Source organism: Macaca mulatta, chromosome 7, assembly GCF_049350105.2.
Source record: "Macaca mulatta isolate MMU2019108-1 chromosome 7, T2T-MMU8v2.0, whole genome shotgun sequence".
In the NCBI taxonomy this organism is placed as follows: Eukaryota; Metazoa; Chordata; class Mammalia; order Primates; family Cercopithecidae; genus Macaca; species Macaca mulatta.
Window position 1 is genome coordinate 12,193,242 of NC_133412.1, and position 19,330 is coordinate 12,212,571.

General features: G+C 35.7%; 1 protein-coding gene across 3 annotated transcripts in view; it reads right to left on the minus strand.

Annotated features, from left to right (window-relative positions):
- Window positions 1-19,330, minus strand: part of AQR (aquarius intron-binding spliceosomal factor) — a 117,373-nt gene that overhangs the window by 10,000 nt on the left and 88,043 nt on the right. For all 3 annotated transcript variants that reach the window (XR_003731182.2, XM_015141813.3, XM_077939087.1), the window contains exons 28-33: window positions 14,625-14,696; window positions 13,062-13,249; window positions 12,209-12,380; window positions 8,886-9,056; window positions 5,639-5,724; window positions 958-1,132 (exon numbers count right to left, since the gene is read on the minus strand). Coding sequence is in view for 2 of the 3 variants with exons in the window: in XM_015141813.3 (XP_014997299.3) it covers window positions 958-1,132; window positions 5,639-5,724; window positions 8,886-9,056; window positions 12,209-12,380; window positions 13,062-13,249; window positions 14,625-14,696 (864 nt within the window). In the remaining variant the exon portion in view is untranslated. The remainder of the gene's footprint in view (window positions 1-957; window positions 1,133-5,638; window positions 5,725-8,885; window positions 9,057-12,208; window positions 12,381-13,061; window positions 13,250-14,624; window positions 14,697-19,330) is intronic.

The window sequence follows — 19,330 nt, forward strand, 5'->3', positions numbered from 1 at the left end:
GTTATTTAAAACCCAATGGACCCCCAGGACAATTCATTAAATAAAAAAGCAAAGCCCAAAAGTCTATAGCATAATAACCTTCATGTAAGAAGGAAAATAATACAAAAATAAACATATCTCTTCTCCTTTATACAAAAGGAATATAAGGATTAAATGAGAAACTAAAGAGACTGGTTACCTAAGGAGGGAAGGTGCTAGGAAAAGGGAAGAAGGGGGGATAAGAGGGAGTAGTATTTCTCTATCTTTTCATTAAATATATGTGCTCTCTCCTCCCTCATTTCCCCAGAATGTAAGCTTCTTAAGAACTCAACTATTTATTGCTCTATTTTCAAGTAAGTAGTTAAGTTCTCCTTACAAAGCTGAAGACGAACAGTATAGAAAAATGATAAATCACATGAACTCGGATGTTATTCGAAAAGACCTCCTGGCTTTTCAGATCTTGGATCCTCTATCTGCCAGATGCATGGCCAAGCTACTTAGCTTCTCTGACCCTAAGTTTCTCCATTTGTAAAATGGGGTTAATAAAATAATCTAATAACCTAATAGGCTGTTTTTACTGAGATGAAAGCGAGATAATGTAGTAAAGAACTGTCTGCCTAATACATGGTAGTGACTAAATGTGGGCTGACATTATTATTTTTAATTTTTATTTATTTATTTATTTTTTATATAGAGACGAGGTCTCGCTATGTTGCCCAGGCTGGTCTCAAACTCCTGGGCTCAAGCAATCCTCCTACCTCGGCCTCCCAAAGTGCTGGGATTATAGGTATAAGCCACTGCACCCTGCCGGTATTATTTTTATATAGAAAATCTAACTCAGTTCTTCAGTGCAGCACACTCTAAAACAGGGACTAAATTATCTATAATAATGTTCCAAGCTAATGTGGTCACCTATAAGAAAATCCCAATTTCCCACTCTGAGGAATGCTGTCTATAAAATGAAGAAAGAAGTCCTACCTTTCTAGTGGTTGGGAAAGGTTCTGTTGGAATTATATGCAAATGAAGGGGTCGAGCTGTGAGCTGACTGAAAGCTGGAGTCAGTTCAAAACAGTTTTGAAAGAGGGATACTCTGGCGAAGATATAAAGTCCAAGTCTGGCTCTAGACATGGCCACTACCAAGCGACGGACATCCCTTTAGGAAATAAACAAAATAATTAGCACACTTCAAGATTATTAACATTTATGCAGCTTTTTTTTGTTTTGTTTTTTACATATTTCATTAGATAGTCGTGTTAAGCCCCGGCAATAAAAAGTTACGCTTCTTAAAAACTTAATAGAAGTTAATCAATGTTACATGACTAATAAACCAAGTAAAAGTTAAGGCTTTATTACTAACCTCTTGTTGGTTTTTTGAGGGGGAGGATCACAAAATAACCAATGCATTTATTTAAAAAGTCTAAGTAATATATTAGTATTACAGTATAGTTCAATCATCAGTTACCAACTTAATGCATCACTGTCATTGAGTCAATCTGAACTAGCTCTTCTTCCACTTCACCTACCAAAATCCCAGGCTCCATCAAGGTAAAATTTTACTTCCTAGATAACTCTTACCACACTGTTTGATACTTATTTACAACAATAAGTACAAATGGAAATAAAGTATGATGCTATAAAACAATACAAGTTGAGCATCCCTAATGTGAAAATTCAGAATCTGAAACTTCAGATAAGGGACAGTCAGCCTATATAATATATCTTATCCATGTATTTATTCTAGTATTTAGATTCAATGCCTGGCCTATAATAGGTACTCAGTGTTCATAAAAACAGTGATAAAAATGGTTCAATTGAATGATCAAACTATACATGGAGCTGGCTATCTGATGAATCATGTCATTTTTCTTTAATCTATTTTTTAAAAGAACCTAAGTTTTTTAAAAAAAGGTTTGAATCAAATAAATGTAAAGAGGGCTAATGTAATTTCACCTCACTATTAGATAAAATGTGTTTTAGTGAGAAAAGATAATTCTGGTTTCAAATGCGGAGGACAGTTTTTTTACTTGAGATGTTTTTAGATGGCTAAATTTTTGAGTACTATGCAAAAGAGAAGACTTTCATGAAGAATAATAAAGCCTGGGAGGATCACCTCCAATCTCTGAAAGAACGTGTAAAAGAGTGTTACAGAGATCTAATGTTACAGAGATTATTCTCTGTAACATTCAGAGAGACAGACAAACCAGGAACTGGACTATTTATCTAATAGCTTTTCTTTGTGTAATGCAAGATATTTGGGGAGTATCTCTAATTCAACCTCATTTTCTGTGGTGTTTTATGGTCTAGTCTATGGTCTTAAAAGAATCTAGTTTCCTTAAGGAGGTACAGTGTGACACCAGCATATACTATCACTTATATTCTTGTGTTATGTGTATGTGTGTGAGGGGACAGAGCAGGGATAGGTAGCCTTCCCCCAGCAACAAACAAAATTAAGACATGCTCATTTAGGTAGAAGGAAAAGACATATTCCTTTACAGGAACTTTGAGGAATCTCCACATTTGTGACACACTGGATTCATGAAGGAAATATTGTTTTCTAGTTTATTGTAAGCCAAATTATTATTTTTGCCATATTTCCTTAGAACCCCAAGGGGTCATACTACAGTTGGGTGGTTCCAACACTGGTAACTGAAGGTACACTGCTAGAAATACTTAGCATAAATTCTCACACAAATGTTACAAATAAAATTATGGTGGAATTTAATGTTGTTTGGGGGAAAAAGGGTTAGTGGTGGAAGCAGGTGACAAACTGTTGTTTTCATGGTGACCACTGTAATCCCCCTCACATCCAGAAGGCCCTCTCTCTAGACAGAGCACAGGTACAGCACTATTGCAATGAACACTGTATGGTCTCTCTGAGAAAACTTTTCCCCAGCCTTCAGTGCTATAGTGCATTAAAGTGGCTTTTGTAAGTGTGATCTCCATTGTACATGAGGAAATTTGAACTAAAAATTTTCTGCAGATTCAAATGTAGGGATCTTCCAAGGATATATTAATGTCACTAGACCCTAAACTCCAGAAGGGCAGAGATCATGAATGTTAGATCTATTACTAAATATTAAGAATCTAGCACACTGACAAACAATGGATGGATCTGAAAATGTTTGTTAAATGAATGACCAAATAGTATGAACATAACAAACCACCAGGCAAAAAAACAAAGGATGGTAACATGAGTAGGCAGAGCTCCTTGGAGTTATGTCTTGAAAGCAGGGCAATGTGGACTGCAACATTCTTTCTTAGTCCGCAGAAGATGGCTAGAGAGGAAAAGCACTGTTAAACAACAACGCCAACACTCTGATAGAACCCCTATGAGGAAACAACAGAGGAAAGCTGCAGCCTCATTACTTGGCTCAGAACAGGTTACACGCATTTCTATTGGTAGCTAGGCTGTCCAAATCAGTTCGGTACAAGAACAATGAATGCTGGAAAAGGGACCAGAACTGTACCACTACTCTGGCTACTAAACAGCTCCACATTGTCCTCAAACAGGCCTCTGGAACTGAAGCTGGCTCCAACCCAATCACCCAATTAGTCCACCCTAGCTGAAAAAAGGTGTGAGCAAAAGAAATAAGGCAGGCACTTGGAAAACAGTCTAACAGTTCCCTAAAATGCTAAATACAGAGTTACCATATGACCCAGAAATTCTACTCTTAGGTCTATAACCAAGTGAAAGAAAAACAAGTGTTCACATAAAAACTGTATATGCATATTCATTGCAGCATTATTCATTCTAATAGCCACAAAATGGAAACAACCCAATGTCCAATTGATGAATGGATAAATAAAATGTGACATAGCCACACAATGGAATACTATTCAGCGATGAAAAGGAATGAAGTACTGATATATTCTACAACAATGAACCTTGAACATATGTTAAGTGAGAGAAGCCAGTAACAAAAGACCATATATTATATGATTCCATTTATATTAAGTGTCCAAAATAGGCAAATCTACAGAGATAAAAAGTAAATTAGTGGTTGCCAAGGGTTTGGGGGACAGGGGAGGGAAGTGATTGCTAAGTACAGGGTTTCTTGCTAGAGTGATGAAAATGTTCTAAAATTGATTTGGAGATAACTGCATAGCTGTTAATATACCAAAAAATCATTGAATTGAACACTTTAAATAGATAAATTATATATGCAAATTACATCTCAATAATGTTATTAAAAAAATGAAATATGGCAGGAAGGTAGGTTTCCTTGGTATCCTGAAACAGAAATAGTTTCTTGCCTATATATAAAAGGAAGAATTTGAAAGATTAGCTTTCTAAAAATCAGAAATTTTTATTAAAAGTTTGATAAAATTCTAGCTAAGATACCTAGGCTAAGCTACCTGGGTAACTAGAATCATAAATAATAAACTGACATATCACTTCTATGCACAACCGCCACCAACACTATCCCCCATGAAGAAGTTGGGAGTTTCAAAGGAAAATTTTGGCAAATACAAATAAATTTACCTTATTGGGATAAAGGTATTTTTGCTAGAAAATGTTGACGTTCAAGACAATACTGAAATCGGGTGTTCTTTTAACCCTTCATTTATAAGCATTTTATCATCAAAATCTTTCTTTTTTTCTAAGTTTACAGAAACATTAGGCAAAGGGCAGCATAGAACTAAAGTCACTGGAATTTGAAGACCAAGTACCACAGAGTTAAGAAAACAGGTAGGGAGAGGAGGGGGGCGGAAGGAGTGTTCATATATTCATACTGTAAGTTTTTGAGATGTTAATTATGTTAATTATGTAAACCATAGTGACAGCCCATTCAGACGGCAGTTTATAAATCTCAGTGAGAAGAAAGAATTGCTTTTTAGAAAAGTTAAGTCTGTAAATACTGGCTTGACACTTAATATGCAAAAACAAACTATTTTAGAATGCGAAACAATTTCTTAAACCATTACATCTTTACTTACCCTTACATAAAAGTTATCAATCTCATGAAACCTGATTACTGGGTTAAGCTTCAAATAGATCTTAATGACAATATTATGAGAGCCTGGAGAATTTTCTTTTCATGTCTATCCAATAAAGTAAAAAACTCTCCTTAGTTTTGTTAGTATGTCATATAACATGAAGGTTTATATAAAACTAAATGGATGCTTTATAATAAGAAGATATTATTTCCATAAATCTCTAACACATATATACATCATAATAAATGATAAAAATAGATTATTGTTTGTTTTGACAATTCTTAATCCAGGGAGAACAAATGGCTCCTTTATCCTCTAACACTGAAGCTGAAAGATTGTGTATGAAAAAAAATGAGGAAACATATTATACAATGAAAATTTATTCTGAAGACTTTAATTTCTTTATCTCCTTTAATTTCTGATATTACATTTCTAACAGATACAGGACAGATTAAGATTTTATGATAAAATGCTATCTCTGAATAGAGTTAAAGAGTAAAACTGTTAAAATTACTAAAACATTTAAGAGTAAAAATATCCAGCAGCAATGACAATAGTTACTACAAGGAATCTGATGTTACATTCCAACAAAAAGCAGCAAATGTTGCCGAGTAATTATAGTTTAAACTTAAAAAATATTTAGAACACTTAGCCACAGAATTTCAAAATTGAAATAGATAGTAAAGTTCAATAAACATTATGAAAGTTTTTTCCTACGCACCTCAGATGGCCCACTGCCCTGGTTCGTACCAGAGAAAGAAGAATATAATCATTCTGTTGACCTTGAAATCTATCAACAGTTGTCACCTAGAAATAAAAAATGGAAAATATGGTGCATTTGCAAAGCGAAAAGATGCTAGAGATCATTTAAATAATGTGCTACAAACAAACATCTTATCCTTAAAATAATCAAACTCAAAAGAAACATAATCATAGACTTGGAATTCCAAGAACAAGTTAACGAACGTTATTAAATAAACCATTCTAACCAGATCAAACTACATCCTTATGTTATTCACACTTATAGCACTTGTCTTCACCTTTGCTGATAACTAAATAACTATTTTTGGAATTAACAGTCTTCCCCCATTAGACTGCAAAACTTCATGAAAGCAGGGACTATGTCTAGCTTATTAACTGGTATCCCAGTTTGATGCTCAGCAACATAACTTAGTATGCTTATTTATTAATTAATATACCACTAGTAAATGTCTACAGCATTCCTCCATCAAAGAAAAAAAAACAAATAATCTTCATTGTACTTTCTGTTCAGTTTGAAAATATATGTACATGGGAGGCCAAGGTGGGCAGACAGCTTGAGCCCAGGAGTTAAAGACCAGCCTGGGCAATGCGGTGAAATCCCATCTCTACAAATTATACAAAAATTTGCTGGGCATGGTGGCGTGTGCCTGTAGTTTCGGGTACTCAGAAGGCTAAGTTGGGAGGATTGCTTGAGCCCAGGAGGTGTGGAGGTTGCAGTGAGTTGAGATCATGACACTACACTCCAGCCTGGGTAACAGAGTAAGACCCTGTTTTGTTTTGTTTTGTTTTGTTTTTAAAAAAGAAGAAGAAAAGAAAAGAAACAGTGTATGTACAAATAGGGAAGTTCAGAAAGGTTTCAGTCACTAATATTGGCAACTCAGGCATTTATCTTTTCATCAATTCAACAAAAAGTTTATTGCTTACCCTGCAGAAACGGTAATTTATAGTCTATCTTTAGGAAGTGTACAAAACACTTTTTAAGTCAACTACATGGAGGTATAGTTTCTACACAATAAAATGTGTTCAAGTTTACAATTTGATGAATTTTGACAATACATTTTCCCATGTCACCACCACCACAATAAAAATGTCCATCACCTCAGGCCTCATTTTGGTCAAATCTGCATCCACCAGCCCCAGGGAACCACTGATTTACTTTCTGTCACTATAGATTATTTTTTGCCAGTTCCAGAATTACATAAAAATAGCATCAAAAGGATATATTATTTTGTGTCCTATTTCTTTCAATCAGCATGTTTCTGAGATATATTCATGTGTGTGTACACAAGAAATTCATACCTTTTTGAGTATTCTCTCACTGAATGAATATACCAGTTTATCCATTCACCTGTTCATGAAAATTTGGTCTGTTTCTAGTTTGAAGCTATTTTGCATAAAGCTGCAATAAATATTCATGTACAAATATTTTTGTGGACATGTTTTCATCGGTCTTGAATAAATATGTGGAAGTGAAACTGCTGAGCTGTACAGTAAATGCATACTTCATAAGAAACTGTCAAACTTTTCCAAAATTGCCATCCCACTTTACACATTCACCAGCAATGTTCCCGTTCTAGTTTCAGTTGTTGTACATCCTTGCCAACACTTGTCATAATGTCAATCTTCATCATTTTACATATTCTTTTGGGTAGGTAGTGGTATATCATTGTAGTTTTAATTTGTATTTCCTTGACAACTAATGATGGTAAGCACTTTTTCATGACGTATTGGCTAACTGTAGGTCTTCCTATGTGAAGTGTCTGTTCAAGTCATTTGCCCATTTTGTATTGGTCTGCCTTATTTAGTAATAACTTTTATAGGAGTTCATATATATTCTGGATATAAGTCCTTTGTTGTTATGTGTGGCTATTATACCTGGGAATTCTTTTGCCACTCTGACCATGTGGAGAAATGGGCTCACATACTGACATTGGCAGGGCAGAATAACATCATTGAGCTACCCTGTAACCCAACCTTGGAACCACCCTATTTCCATCTTGTTATGAGAGACAGTAACTTTCCTTATTATTTGAGTCAGATTTTCTGTAAAAGGACTCAAATATTGAGGTCCTTCTATTTCTAAACTTGCAAAATTATTAGTTTCTTAGTTTCACTCTATTCCTTATGAAGTATTCTGCAGTGTCTATTCTTCCCTATATTCCTTTGATTTTGTTTTCATTCCACTGATTTTATTTTCTTCCAGCTTACATTTCATCTCTTTCTGAGTTCTTACATTTCTCTGCTTTGTAGCTGTTCCTCAAAGATATGGTTACTTCATTAAGTATTTTCCAATTTACAGCAAAATGTGTATTTAAAAATTTCATCTTTTCCAGGCCAACATGTTTTCCAGAGCATGTATCCTATCTATGTTTCTCTGTTCTTCATTTTTTCCTATAAATTGAGCTTGTGCTAGTTCCCTTTATACTATTTATCACTGAATAAGTAAGTTTCTTAGATTAGCTACGTGGGAGACGTTAAGATGGGGCGAGCAAGGCTGTTTTCTGAAGGCTGGATGATTTTCATAACAAAAGGCCCTCTTTTCTTCTACTACTGTCCAGATAGTCTATAAAAATAGAGTTTGTCCCCTCTTTCTGTCATTTTCCTGTAACTTTTGCATAATTTCCAAAAAAGGTGAGCTTTTACATAGCCATGTTCATAACCAAAGTCCTAATTTTATCATTAGTATTATCTTTATGTGTTTTCTAATGTATTCAACCCTTCATTAATGAAAGAAGCATCATTTTATTTGCTATTATGCATTTTTCATTATATAAAAAAAATTTTTTTAAATCCCAAGGTCTGAATACATTTTACAATCTTCCCTTATTCCCAAGACAACCTCCCCTTATACACAATAAAAAGCAGTCTAAATTATATCTCTGCAAAGCAAAACAAACATACTCCTCATTACAGTACACAAATTATAATGTAATTTTGTTATATATCATTTTATGAACAAAAAGTTTCAGAAACATTTATTTCTGTTACCATCAATAAATATCTTTTATGCAGTAGTTGAGATAGAAAGTCACAGCAAACCAGCAAGACTGCCAGATAGGGTTGTCAGAGAATTATTTATAGTTACCATTATTTCATTTTCTCAACTATCTTAAAAAGAGATAGCAAAGAGATAAAGTAGAACAATATAAACATTTCCATCTTGCCAAAATGATGAATAAGAGAACTTATTATAATTATAAAAGTACCTTGTTTGGTCTTCCAATCAATGGATTGTTTCCACATCGTCTATTGATGATGTCGCGAATAAGATGCTTTTGGCCATTATACGTTGTTAGAATACTGATTTTGTCAGCAGGATAACCAAGTAAACACATGTACATAAAAAGTGCTACTACGTATTCTGCCTCTCCAAGATTCTGTAATGCAAACACAATCAGATTGTGCATTTATTTGCTTTTGTTTCAATTTTATAGAGGAAATGTCTGATGTAGATAAGCACAATTTGTTCACTTTGCACACTGCAAGAAGTGAAGACTTAGTAACTTGGATAAGTGAACACCTTTCATAAAACTGAGGGATAATCTTATGCTACATTAACACTGATAAATAAAAACTTTTAATTTGCAATACATGGAACAATCCTAAAATAAAACTTACCAACTTAAAGGCTTAATATTCCTAAGACCACAACAATCCCAATATAGATTAATACTATTCTAGCCAGGTATGGTAGCTCACATCTGTAATCCCAGCACTTTGGGAGGCCAAGGCAGACAGATCACTTGAGTCCAGGAGTTTGAGACCAGTCTGGACAATATGGTGAAACCCTGTCTCTACTAAAACACAATTATTAGCTGGGCGTGGTGGTACATGCCTATAGTCTCAGCTACTCTGGAGACTGAGGTGGGGGGATCGCTTGAGTCCAGAAGGCAGAGGTTGCTGCGAGCTGCAATTGTACCTCTGCAATCCAGCCTGGTGACAAAGTGAGATCTCATCTCAAAAAATAAAAAATAAAAAATAAAAAAATTCTATACAGTGTACCACAACTGTAGTTACACACAGACACAAAACTATAAAGGAACAAAGTAACTAAGAAGCCAATACAGGGCCGGGCGCGGTGGCTCACGCCTGTAATCCCAGCACTTTGGGAGGCCAAGTAAGGTGGATCATGAGATCAGGAGATCGAGACCATCCTGGCTAACACGGTGAAACCCTGTCTCTACTAAAAATACAAAAAATTAGCCGGGTGCGGTGGCCGGCGCCTGTAGTCCCAGCTACACGGGAGGGCTGAGGCAGGAGAATGGTGTGAACCCAGGAGGCGGGGCTTGCAGTGAGCCGAGATTGCGCCACTGCACTCCACAATACCCAGTTTAACAGCATATACACCTAGCAGTATTATAGTTGACTCAATTTTTACACAATGCTTTTCCTTCTTCCTCATGTTTCTTAATGTTTTTTGTATGCTTTGTTTCTGTTCTCTGCATGATGGTTGTCACTTCTACTAGATCACTTTAGGTGGGATGAGGATGTGACCTCAAATTGGTCAGTCTGGTTTACTGTTAAACTACAGACTAGTAAGGAGCTTAAAACTAAGGCTTATTCAACCTAAAGGTGAGGAATCACACACAAAGCTGTTTGATCCAGTTTAGTAGAGACTAAATCCAAAGTACTAGGTGAAAGAAGAAAGTAAAATAAGAATATAAACACAATATTTAAAAAAAAAAAAAAAAAAGGAAGCTGGATTTCATGCAAAGGAAACAGAAAGATTACTGTAAGACTTCTAGAAATATCATTTATATTCTGGTTCTTTGTGACACACAGCTTGAGTTACAAGCATTTAAGTTTTCTTGTTCTTTAACATTTCCCAATTTGGTACTTTGCCCAAAGGTTAGACATGAAGCATTAACAATAAAACAACATGAACTGTATTGTGACCAAACATTTTAGAACTCACTCCAAATGAGTCAAGTCCCCTTCCAATTAGTGACTTTTATTCATTTATCCACCTAGTTTTTCCCTCTCAGACACTAATTCTTAGAATGTTATCACTTAAATGCATAATATTCTTATTTTGGGGGATAGTGTTTTCAACTCTTCAGAAATATATTTAATAGTGGCAAATCATCATCTGAAAATATATTTATTTCTTGACTCGCTAAAAACTCATCTAGAGTTAGGCTTAATGAAAAAGAAAAACAGGTAACCAATCTGCATAAAAATGCTTCAATCCATAGTACAGTATGACTCAAGCAGTGAAACTGACTCAAAGGAGAAATTCCAAAAACTATTAATGTAATGAAAACATCAGTTGATTACTGACAGAATACTTAATTAATTTCTAAGGTGGCTATTAGGAAACATCACTGATTTGAATTAGGTTCTAATATTTTTAAAGTTATCATTTAAAAGGTCACATCTGTTCTCAGGCAGTAAGTACACAAATAGAGTAACTTGATTTAATATAACCAAATATTTGGAGGGAAAATAAGATCTGCATGAGTTACATCTACACATACACATTTAAGCTGATGATCTATGATGCTTTTTTATGAATAACTCAAGATCTCTAATTTATATAACAACCTATATTGGATATTTTGCTGTAAAGAGAGAGAGAGAAAAGAAAAATTTAAAATAACCCCAAATGCTATCAACCAAAGACTATATTTTGATGTATACGCTGCCAGGTCATTTTGTATAGATTATCTGCACATATTTCTATATGTATATATTTGCTGCTCCTTTTTAAAACGAGATGACTATAGATACACTTTGCAATTTTTTTCCACTTAATATAGCATAAACATTCTTCCTGTTAGTAAACACAATGTTATCATTCTTAGTGGCTATCTAGTATTTCTTTTATATGCAATGTAATAATGCAATTAATCCCTACTGACAGATATTTAGGTTGTTTCTCATTTCCAAAATAATTTGCAATGATGAGCATTACGCATACAAGTCTTTGCAAACTTGCCCAATTATTTTTGCGGATAAATTCCTAGAAGTGAGAACATTGTTTTTAATATATGTTAACAATCTGTCCACCAAATTATTTTCCTACTAGCACTGTATGAGAATAAAGTTTCCCCAAACCTACCCCAACCCTGAGCATTGTTAAAGAAGTGAAAATGTGATTCAGTGATTTACACTTGTTATAAAATATGAATTGCATACCATATTTTCTATTAGTCTTGATTTTTTTAAGTAATTTGAGTTCTATAAATATATTCAGAATTCAACTTATTGTTCATTAAATATTGAAACAAATTTTAAATATTGAAAATAAATTTTTTCTCCAATCAGTATTTTTCTTTATGATTTCTGCTTTTGTAACAAGCTTAGGAAGACCTTCCTCACTGTAACACTATATATTCATCAATATTTTCTTCTAGTAGTTTCTAGTTTGTTTATAGTCTTCTTAGTGCATGTATTTTTAATCAATTGTGTGTAAGGTGGGGTTCCAACTTTCCTTTTCTCAATGGCCAAATGGTTAAGTATCACTGATTTAGGCATACGTCGGCCAGCAAATGCAAAATAAACTTAAAAGCTTCCTATTTTTTCTTACCTGATAGAAGTAAGGATTAGGTTCAGATTCTCCCACTCCTTGAAAATCTTCAACATTAATGAGCTGGAAGTCATACAGTAAGCCAGCATTTGCTGTACTAAACTCTGGCAAAAGCTGCACATGGGGTAAGTTTCCTAGATTCTTGTATCGCCAGTTGTAGAGGTTGCACAAGCTTTCCAAAGACAAATCCCCCCACAAACAGAAAATATTAGCAGTGTAAAATCCCTTTTAATATACCTAAGGAGGTTTCTCTGTTTCTGTGCTTCTTTCAAATTTTCATGTTAGCCATTTTTGCTCATCTTTTAAGCAATAATGCTCTTTCAACCTTAGCTTCCCTACTTCACGTAACCAAGGGTCAGAAGACTGAAGGTACTACAAAAATAAGAGTTCTATCACACTCTCTGAGATCAATGCTATCTTTATCCCTTAAATTAAAAAGTCAAGGCAGACTAAAAATTGAGGACATTTGGAGGTAACTATGAGATGGGGCTTGCATCCTTTATGAAGTAAGAATTGGTGTGTTCTCCTCTTGTTCACTTTTTTTTTTTTTTGGATTTCAAAATTATATTAACTGTATACCTTTTGGGGCATGAAGGAGAAGGGACAACAAAAAGAAGCCCTTAGATTATACGTTACTGAAATTAATCTTAATGAATGAAATGAAGGAAATAAATTATTTTGTCCATTCATATCTCTTGCAGTAGTCGACAAAAGTGCTTTTGGATTTACAGGTAGCCAAGTTCCTGGATAGCCAGGAATGCTAACAGTCTACACAAAAGCTATTCACAAATACTTGGATCATGGAACAAATGTCCTTAAATGGGAATGATTTTTTTTTTCCTGTCTCCTTTACCTTGCTCTGGCTCTCCCTTGAGCATCAAGGTCCACAGTTGGAACTCCAACGCGAACAAAGCGAGTGAAGAGAGACTGCTCCATGTTTGAGTACTTTTGAAAGGCCATGTTCTTAATAACTGGAGGTAACTGGTGATGATCGCCAATCATAATCCATCGTTTTAGTCGGCTAAATCCATCCTGAGGATTCTAGAAATGAAAAGTAAGGAAATGGCAATACTCTATTATCCTCTAGTCTCCAATTTATTACCCAAGGGACTCACTCTTCATCAAACGACTTCCTTATCTTACAAAATTACCAATCTTTACCAGCTCCACAAGGAGGAGTCTGGCAAATTTATAGAACAATTTGTGAACTAATTATGGACATTATTGCCTTGGATGACAGTGGGTGAGGGAGAATGGAGGTATTTAGAAGGCAAGCATGGAATTACCCTACTTTAATAGGCAGGGTAATCCAAAGAGGTCTGGAAGGATTAGGTCAGCATTAGGTAACGAGTACACAGAAGGAAACAGAAGCCCAAGAAGAGAAATGGAAAGATGTGAAATAAACATGTTTCACAATTAGCTGAGGACCAATTCTGAACCCACCAAAGCAGTAAAAACTACTTTCTTTAATTATCTACACTACTACTTCAATTTCCTACTCTATGTGTCTCCTAGTTCCTTGAAACATATCCTGATAGAATACATTCCAACTTCCAAGTGGCTTCACTTATAAAAACAACTTTTGGAACTCAATTTATCTGCATATTAGAGTGGTCTCTATTCTTAGGTTGGGAATTCCACATTTTGTTTTTAATGCTTCAATAGTAAAGAATATTGTACAGTAAAAAACATTCTTAAATAGCACAATTTAGCTCAAAAACTTAGGCATAAAGAAAAACAATGCATTCAGTGAATATGAAAAAATAATTCTACAAACAATTATAACAAAAGAAATGAAGAAACAGTTCATCTTCCCACTAAACTGCACAACAATGTAATTTTCTTGATTAAAATTACTAAATCTTTTCAAAATTACAGAAACTATGAATTTTTAAATAGTACTTACGGAAGCAAAACAACTACTAAATAGAGAGTGAATAGATTCAAGAAAGTTTACAGGGCCAGGTGCGGTGGCTCACGCCTGTAATCCCAGCACTTTGGGAGGCCGAGGCGAGTGGATCACGAGGTCAGGAGATCGAGACCATCCTGGCTAACATAGTGAAACCCCGTCTCTACTAAAGAATACAAAAAATTAGCCGGGCGTAGTGGCGAGCGCCTATAGTCCCAGCTACTCGGGAGGCTGACGCAGGAGAATGGCGTGAACCCAGGAGGCGGAGCTTGCAGTGAGCGGAGATTGTGCCACTGCACTCCAGCCTGGGCAACAGAGCAAGACTCCGTCTCAAAAAAAAAAAAAAAAAAGAAAGTTTACAGGCTTAAAATAGAATACCAAACATAATGAAGTTAAGGAAAATACAGAACTATGGCAATTAGCACACCCAAACTGTACAGCTTTCTGATGCTGTCCTCAGCATTCTTAGAACTCTATTTTCTTTGCCTCAGATCTTATATTTCTTACCTGTAGAAGAAGAGGGATAAAAGTCTCTATCTCCAGAATCTGAGCAGCCTCTTCCATCAAAATGTTGTCATACTGAGAAAGAAAGAGGAAAGCCTGTCATAAAGACAGCTTAAAAGCCAAACAACTACCATAATAAACATAATCATCCAAAAACCCCCAAATAATTTCAGATAAAAACAACATACAAATTATTCAGACACATAAAAATAACAACATACACATTATTCAAACAGAAACTTCATGGTCTTATTTATCACTATGCCTCTGCATTTCCAATTCAAGTATTTGACTTCAGGAAAGCCCCCTAAATACACAACTTTACATTGAAGAGATCTTGTATATCATTTCTTGAATTGCAATGCCAATTTGGTTCTTTTCAATTAAGTTATTTATTTCTACATCAGAAAGAATCAATTTATAATTATATATGAGGTCGCTCCCCTTGGTACTCTTCCTCTAGGGAGTATTTTGGGATAATTTTTTTCCTATATGAATCCTACCCATCACAACAATCCACTTCAGTCTCACCCTTGGGCATTTAATCCATCACCACAGCATGTCAATTTTACCTTTGAAACTCTTGAGTCTATTCATTTTTCTTTATTTCTACCAGCACTACCACTCTAAAAATCCAAGCTACCACTATGACTACAGATAGCAAACTCCTTACTAGTTCCTCCTCTTCCTGTCTTGACTCCTCCAAGGCACTTCCACAACTCCTTATTTCAAATCCTTCACACTACTGTTTTAGGGGAAAAAAATCTCTTAACATTGCCAGCAAGGATGTATTTACCAAGAACTGATATTCAATCTAGTCCCTGACTTCCTTTTGTACTTTATCTTTCTCCTTACTCACTAAGCTTCAACCACAACGGCCTATTTCAGTTTGTCTGAAATGGCAAAACCTTTCCTGCCTCAGGCCCTTTGCACATGCTATTCTCTTCACTTTTAGTCTAGTTGGTTCTTTCTCATCCTTAAAATATCAGCTTAAAAGCCACTTTATCTAGGCCTTCTCTGACCTCCCAATCTAAAACTGATCTCAAAGTACCAGAGTACTGTTCTTTTGTTTTTCAGATCTTCACATTCATAATTCTATCTGTATATTTACTTGTTTAATATCTATATCTTTTCCCTAGCCCAGTTCCCAGTAATGTTAGGTATTACACATCTGTAAAAGAATGAAAAATCAAGTCTTTCTCAAACATGAGAAAATTTCATTCTTTCTTTGACAATTACTACTCTTCTATCTGTCCAATTCTCATTTAGATCTATTCTCAACATGTTTCATCTTTCCTCTTCACTTCTAATTCTGATCGCTACTTAGTATGACATCTTCTTGTTTTAGTACAATACCTTCTTCTTGAATCTAAGTATACATTAGAGTTCTGTTGCTTTGTTTTTAAAGATTGCTCCCATTATTTTATTTTCCAGAGAGGTGGGAGATGGGGAGAGCATATTTACTCTGAATGTTTAATTCTCCTGTTTTAAAGTTATGGTTCAATTCTGGACTGTTATTGAAACTACTCGAAGGTGTAGGCATGTGGATGGTCTTTTCTCTAGCTCTATAATAATGCCAGATTTCCCTCTTAAAATGATTAGGTCATTTTTGCGGGAGTTGAACAGGAGGAATTCAAACACCCACACTGTCTAAGAAGCCCCTGTGCAAACTCTCAGGATGACAGGTATAATATGCAAACAGAGTGGGGGCAACTCAAAAGGAGAGAGCTTAAAAAGACTGCTTTCTGAAAATCAGTTCTGAAAATATAATGCAATTTTACTTATAAAAATATTTATAGATTTTGCTTTTTAAAAGGGAGATTTTAATTCCAAAGCAAAATTATCACCACTTTAGTTACTTGTTCCATGTATCTATTAGTCAGATCATTCATTCAACTCTTACTAATCTCTACTAACATATTACACGTTGGGTTGGCACCTGATGCTCCAGGCCAGGGACCAGGCTAGGAGCTGGTCTTTGTGACCTTTCAAAGGATTCCTAAATTCTACAGCCACCGTTACCACAGTTCTACGGTTCTTTAGTGGATTATAGCTGCTAGGATAGGGTCAGGGTGGTGTAAGAGTAAGGGCACAACAGACTTTAAATTCTTAGAAAACCACCTTTTAATACTAGCTCTGTAAGTGATTACCTGTGACTCTAAGGTAATCTCTCTCTTGAGTCACCCTTTCTCAACCATAAAATGGAGGTATCTTGGTTGGGTGTGGTGGCTCACAGCTGTAATCCCAGAACTCTGGGAGGCCGAGGCAGGTGGATCCCTTGAGCTCAGAAGTTCGAGACCAGCCTGGCCAACATGGTGAAACCCCGTCTCTACTAAAAATACAGTAAGTTGGTTGAGCGTGGTGGCACGTGCCTGTAATCTCAGCTACTTGGGAGGCTGAGGCACTAGAAGTGCTTGAACGCAAGAGGCAGAGGTTGCAGTGAGCCGAGATCACGCCACTGCACTCCAGCCTGGGCAAAAGAATGAGACTCTGCCTCAAAAAAAAAAAAAAAAAAAAAAAAAAAAAGGAGAGTGCTCATATAAAGATCTAGTTGTGAAGAAGAGAAATAAATCATTGTAAGCATAGAACTTCGTGCACTGTAAACACAGAACTTGGTATATAGCTGACGCTCAACAAATGATGGTTACTATCATTGTTTGTTTTTGTTATTCTGATAAATTTCCTTCTACAATTTCTAGAACTCAAAATGGGTTTAAGATGATCAACATTGAATCAACAATCCCTGAAAACAGACAAGCAAATTAGAACTAATATTTAACTTCATGTTTGTAAAAGATTGGGGCTGGGTGTGGTGGCTCACGCCTGTAATCCCAGCATTTTGGGAGGCTGAGGCAGGTGGATCACTTGAGGTCAGGAGTTTGAAATCAGCCTGGCCAACATGGTGAAACCCTGTCTCTACTAAAAATACAAAAATTGGCTGGGCCTGGTGGCAGGTGCCTGTAATCCCAGCTACTTGGGAGGCTGAGGCAGAAGAATCGCTTGAATTCGGGAGGTGGAGCTTGCAGTGAGCCGAGATTACTCCATTGCACTCTAGCCTGGGCAACAGAGCAAGGCTCCCTCTCAAAAAAAAAAAAAAAAAAAGGCTTCAACAAAATACAATTTGAAACAAGTGATAGACTCCTGTTACGAGGTGATGAACTGAACACTTAATGATCACCACTATCTCTGGAAACCCCCTAAAATAATACTTGACATCATATAGTGAAATTGTATCCCAAAGAGTTAAAGAAACCAGCAACTAAGAGAAATTCCTGAGTTCACAGGATAAGAAAAGAAACACCTTGCTGCAAAGCTGAAACTTCCTTTGCTTCTAAGATAATAAAACTGGCTGAAACTGGCTGGAACCAATATAGCCAACTAGAGTTAGCACAGAATGAGCTTGCTTACATCACAACCCAAATTGCTACCATGTTTCATATTAACTCCTCCAGAACCTACACAGCAATCCAAGAGGTAGCATGAAGAGAAAACTGTGCATGCTTTCCTTCCTTCCACCAATCACTTACTAATCCCAGAATACACCCCATATACCTTTTCTAATAAAATTACTGCCTTAAAGTCAGTATGGGGACATAGATTTGAGCTTGACTATGTTCTTCTCATGAGTCAACTTGCAATAAGAAGCTTTTTTTCCCCTCAAAAACCTGGTGTTAGAGTATTGGCTTCTAGTGCACCGATCAGCAAGCCCCTTTTGCTTGGTAACAATAGGAATGGTTTAAAGAGGCAATTAGACTTCCCCACTTCAAGCAACCAAATAAATGTCCCTCCTCTCTCACCCCCAATAGATGACAGATTTAGTGTCTGGAGAGGATCCTGGAACTTGGAGAAAGGAGGCAGAGTTAAGAGGGTGGGATCAGAAATGAGCACCATACAGAAAGTTGGAATTATGTCAAAAGTCTGTGTACATAACAGAATGTGGAGAAGTCTGGCTCTCTTTCTCCATCCATCTCCCACAACCCAGGGATCCAGGAAAGTAAGAGTCCTTCTTCTCCCTTTGTATCCCTAAGACATACCACTGAAATTTCAGAACTCTAGGGACAAAGAAAAGATTGTAGGGCTTCCTGACAGAACAAAAATGTGAAACAAAATACATTTAAAATCATAGCTTTGGGCTTCTGAACAGCTACACTGGAAGACAGAGAAAATGGAACAATTCTTCAAAATTCTGAAGGAAAAGTATTTCCAATCTAGAAATCTATATCTAGCCATAATAATTAAATGTGAGAGTAGATTTAAAACAGTTTTTGGACATGGAAAATCTTAAAAATATGGCCTCCTATGTATTATTTCACATGAAAGATACTGGAGGATATATTCTACTAAAAGACAGAAGAGAAAGACACAGAATGCCCAAAACAGAATCTGACATATGAGAAAGGCAAAGGCTTAGAATGGACGCAATGTGAACTGAAATAGGTCTGGAGTATCTAGGTGAGAGATCTCCAAAAACATGTATGTGATGTGTCTAAATGTACTAAGAAAATATTTAAAAACTCAACACAGTTTTGGGTTGAACTGGTGGTAAAAACAGAAAACTAAACAAACAAAAAAGACTAAAATCATTAATTCCAGAAAGAAAAAAAAACATGCATGAAAGGAAAACTAATCATGGTATATTCCCCTGCTTGGATGTGAAAGTGTTCATGTGTTAATAATGATGTAAACACCCAAAAGTGAGCAAACCAAAG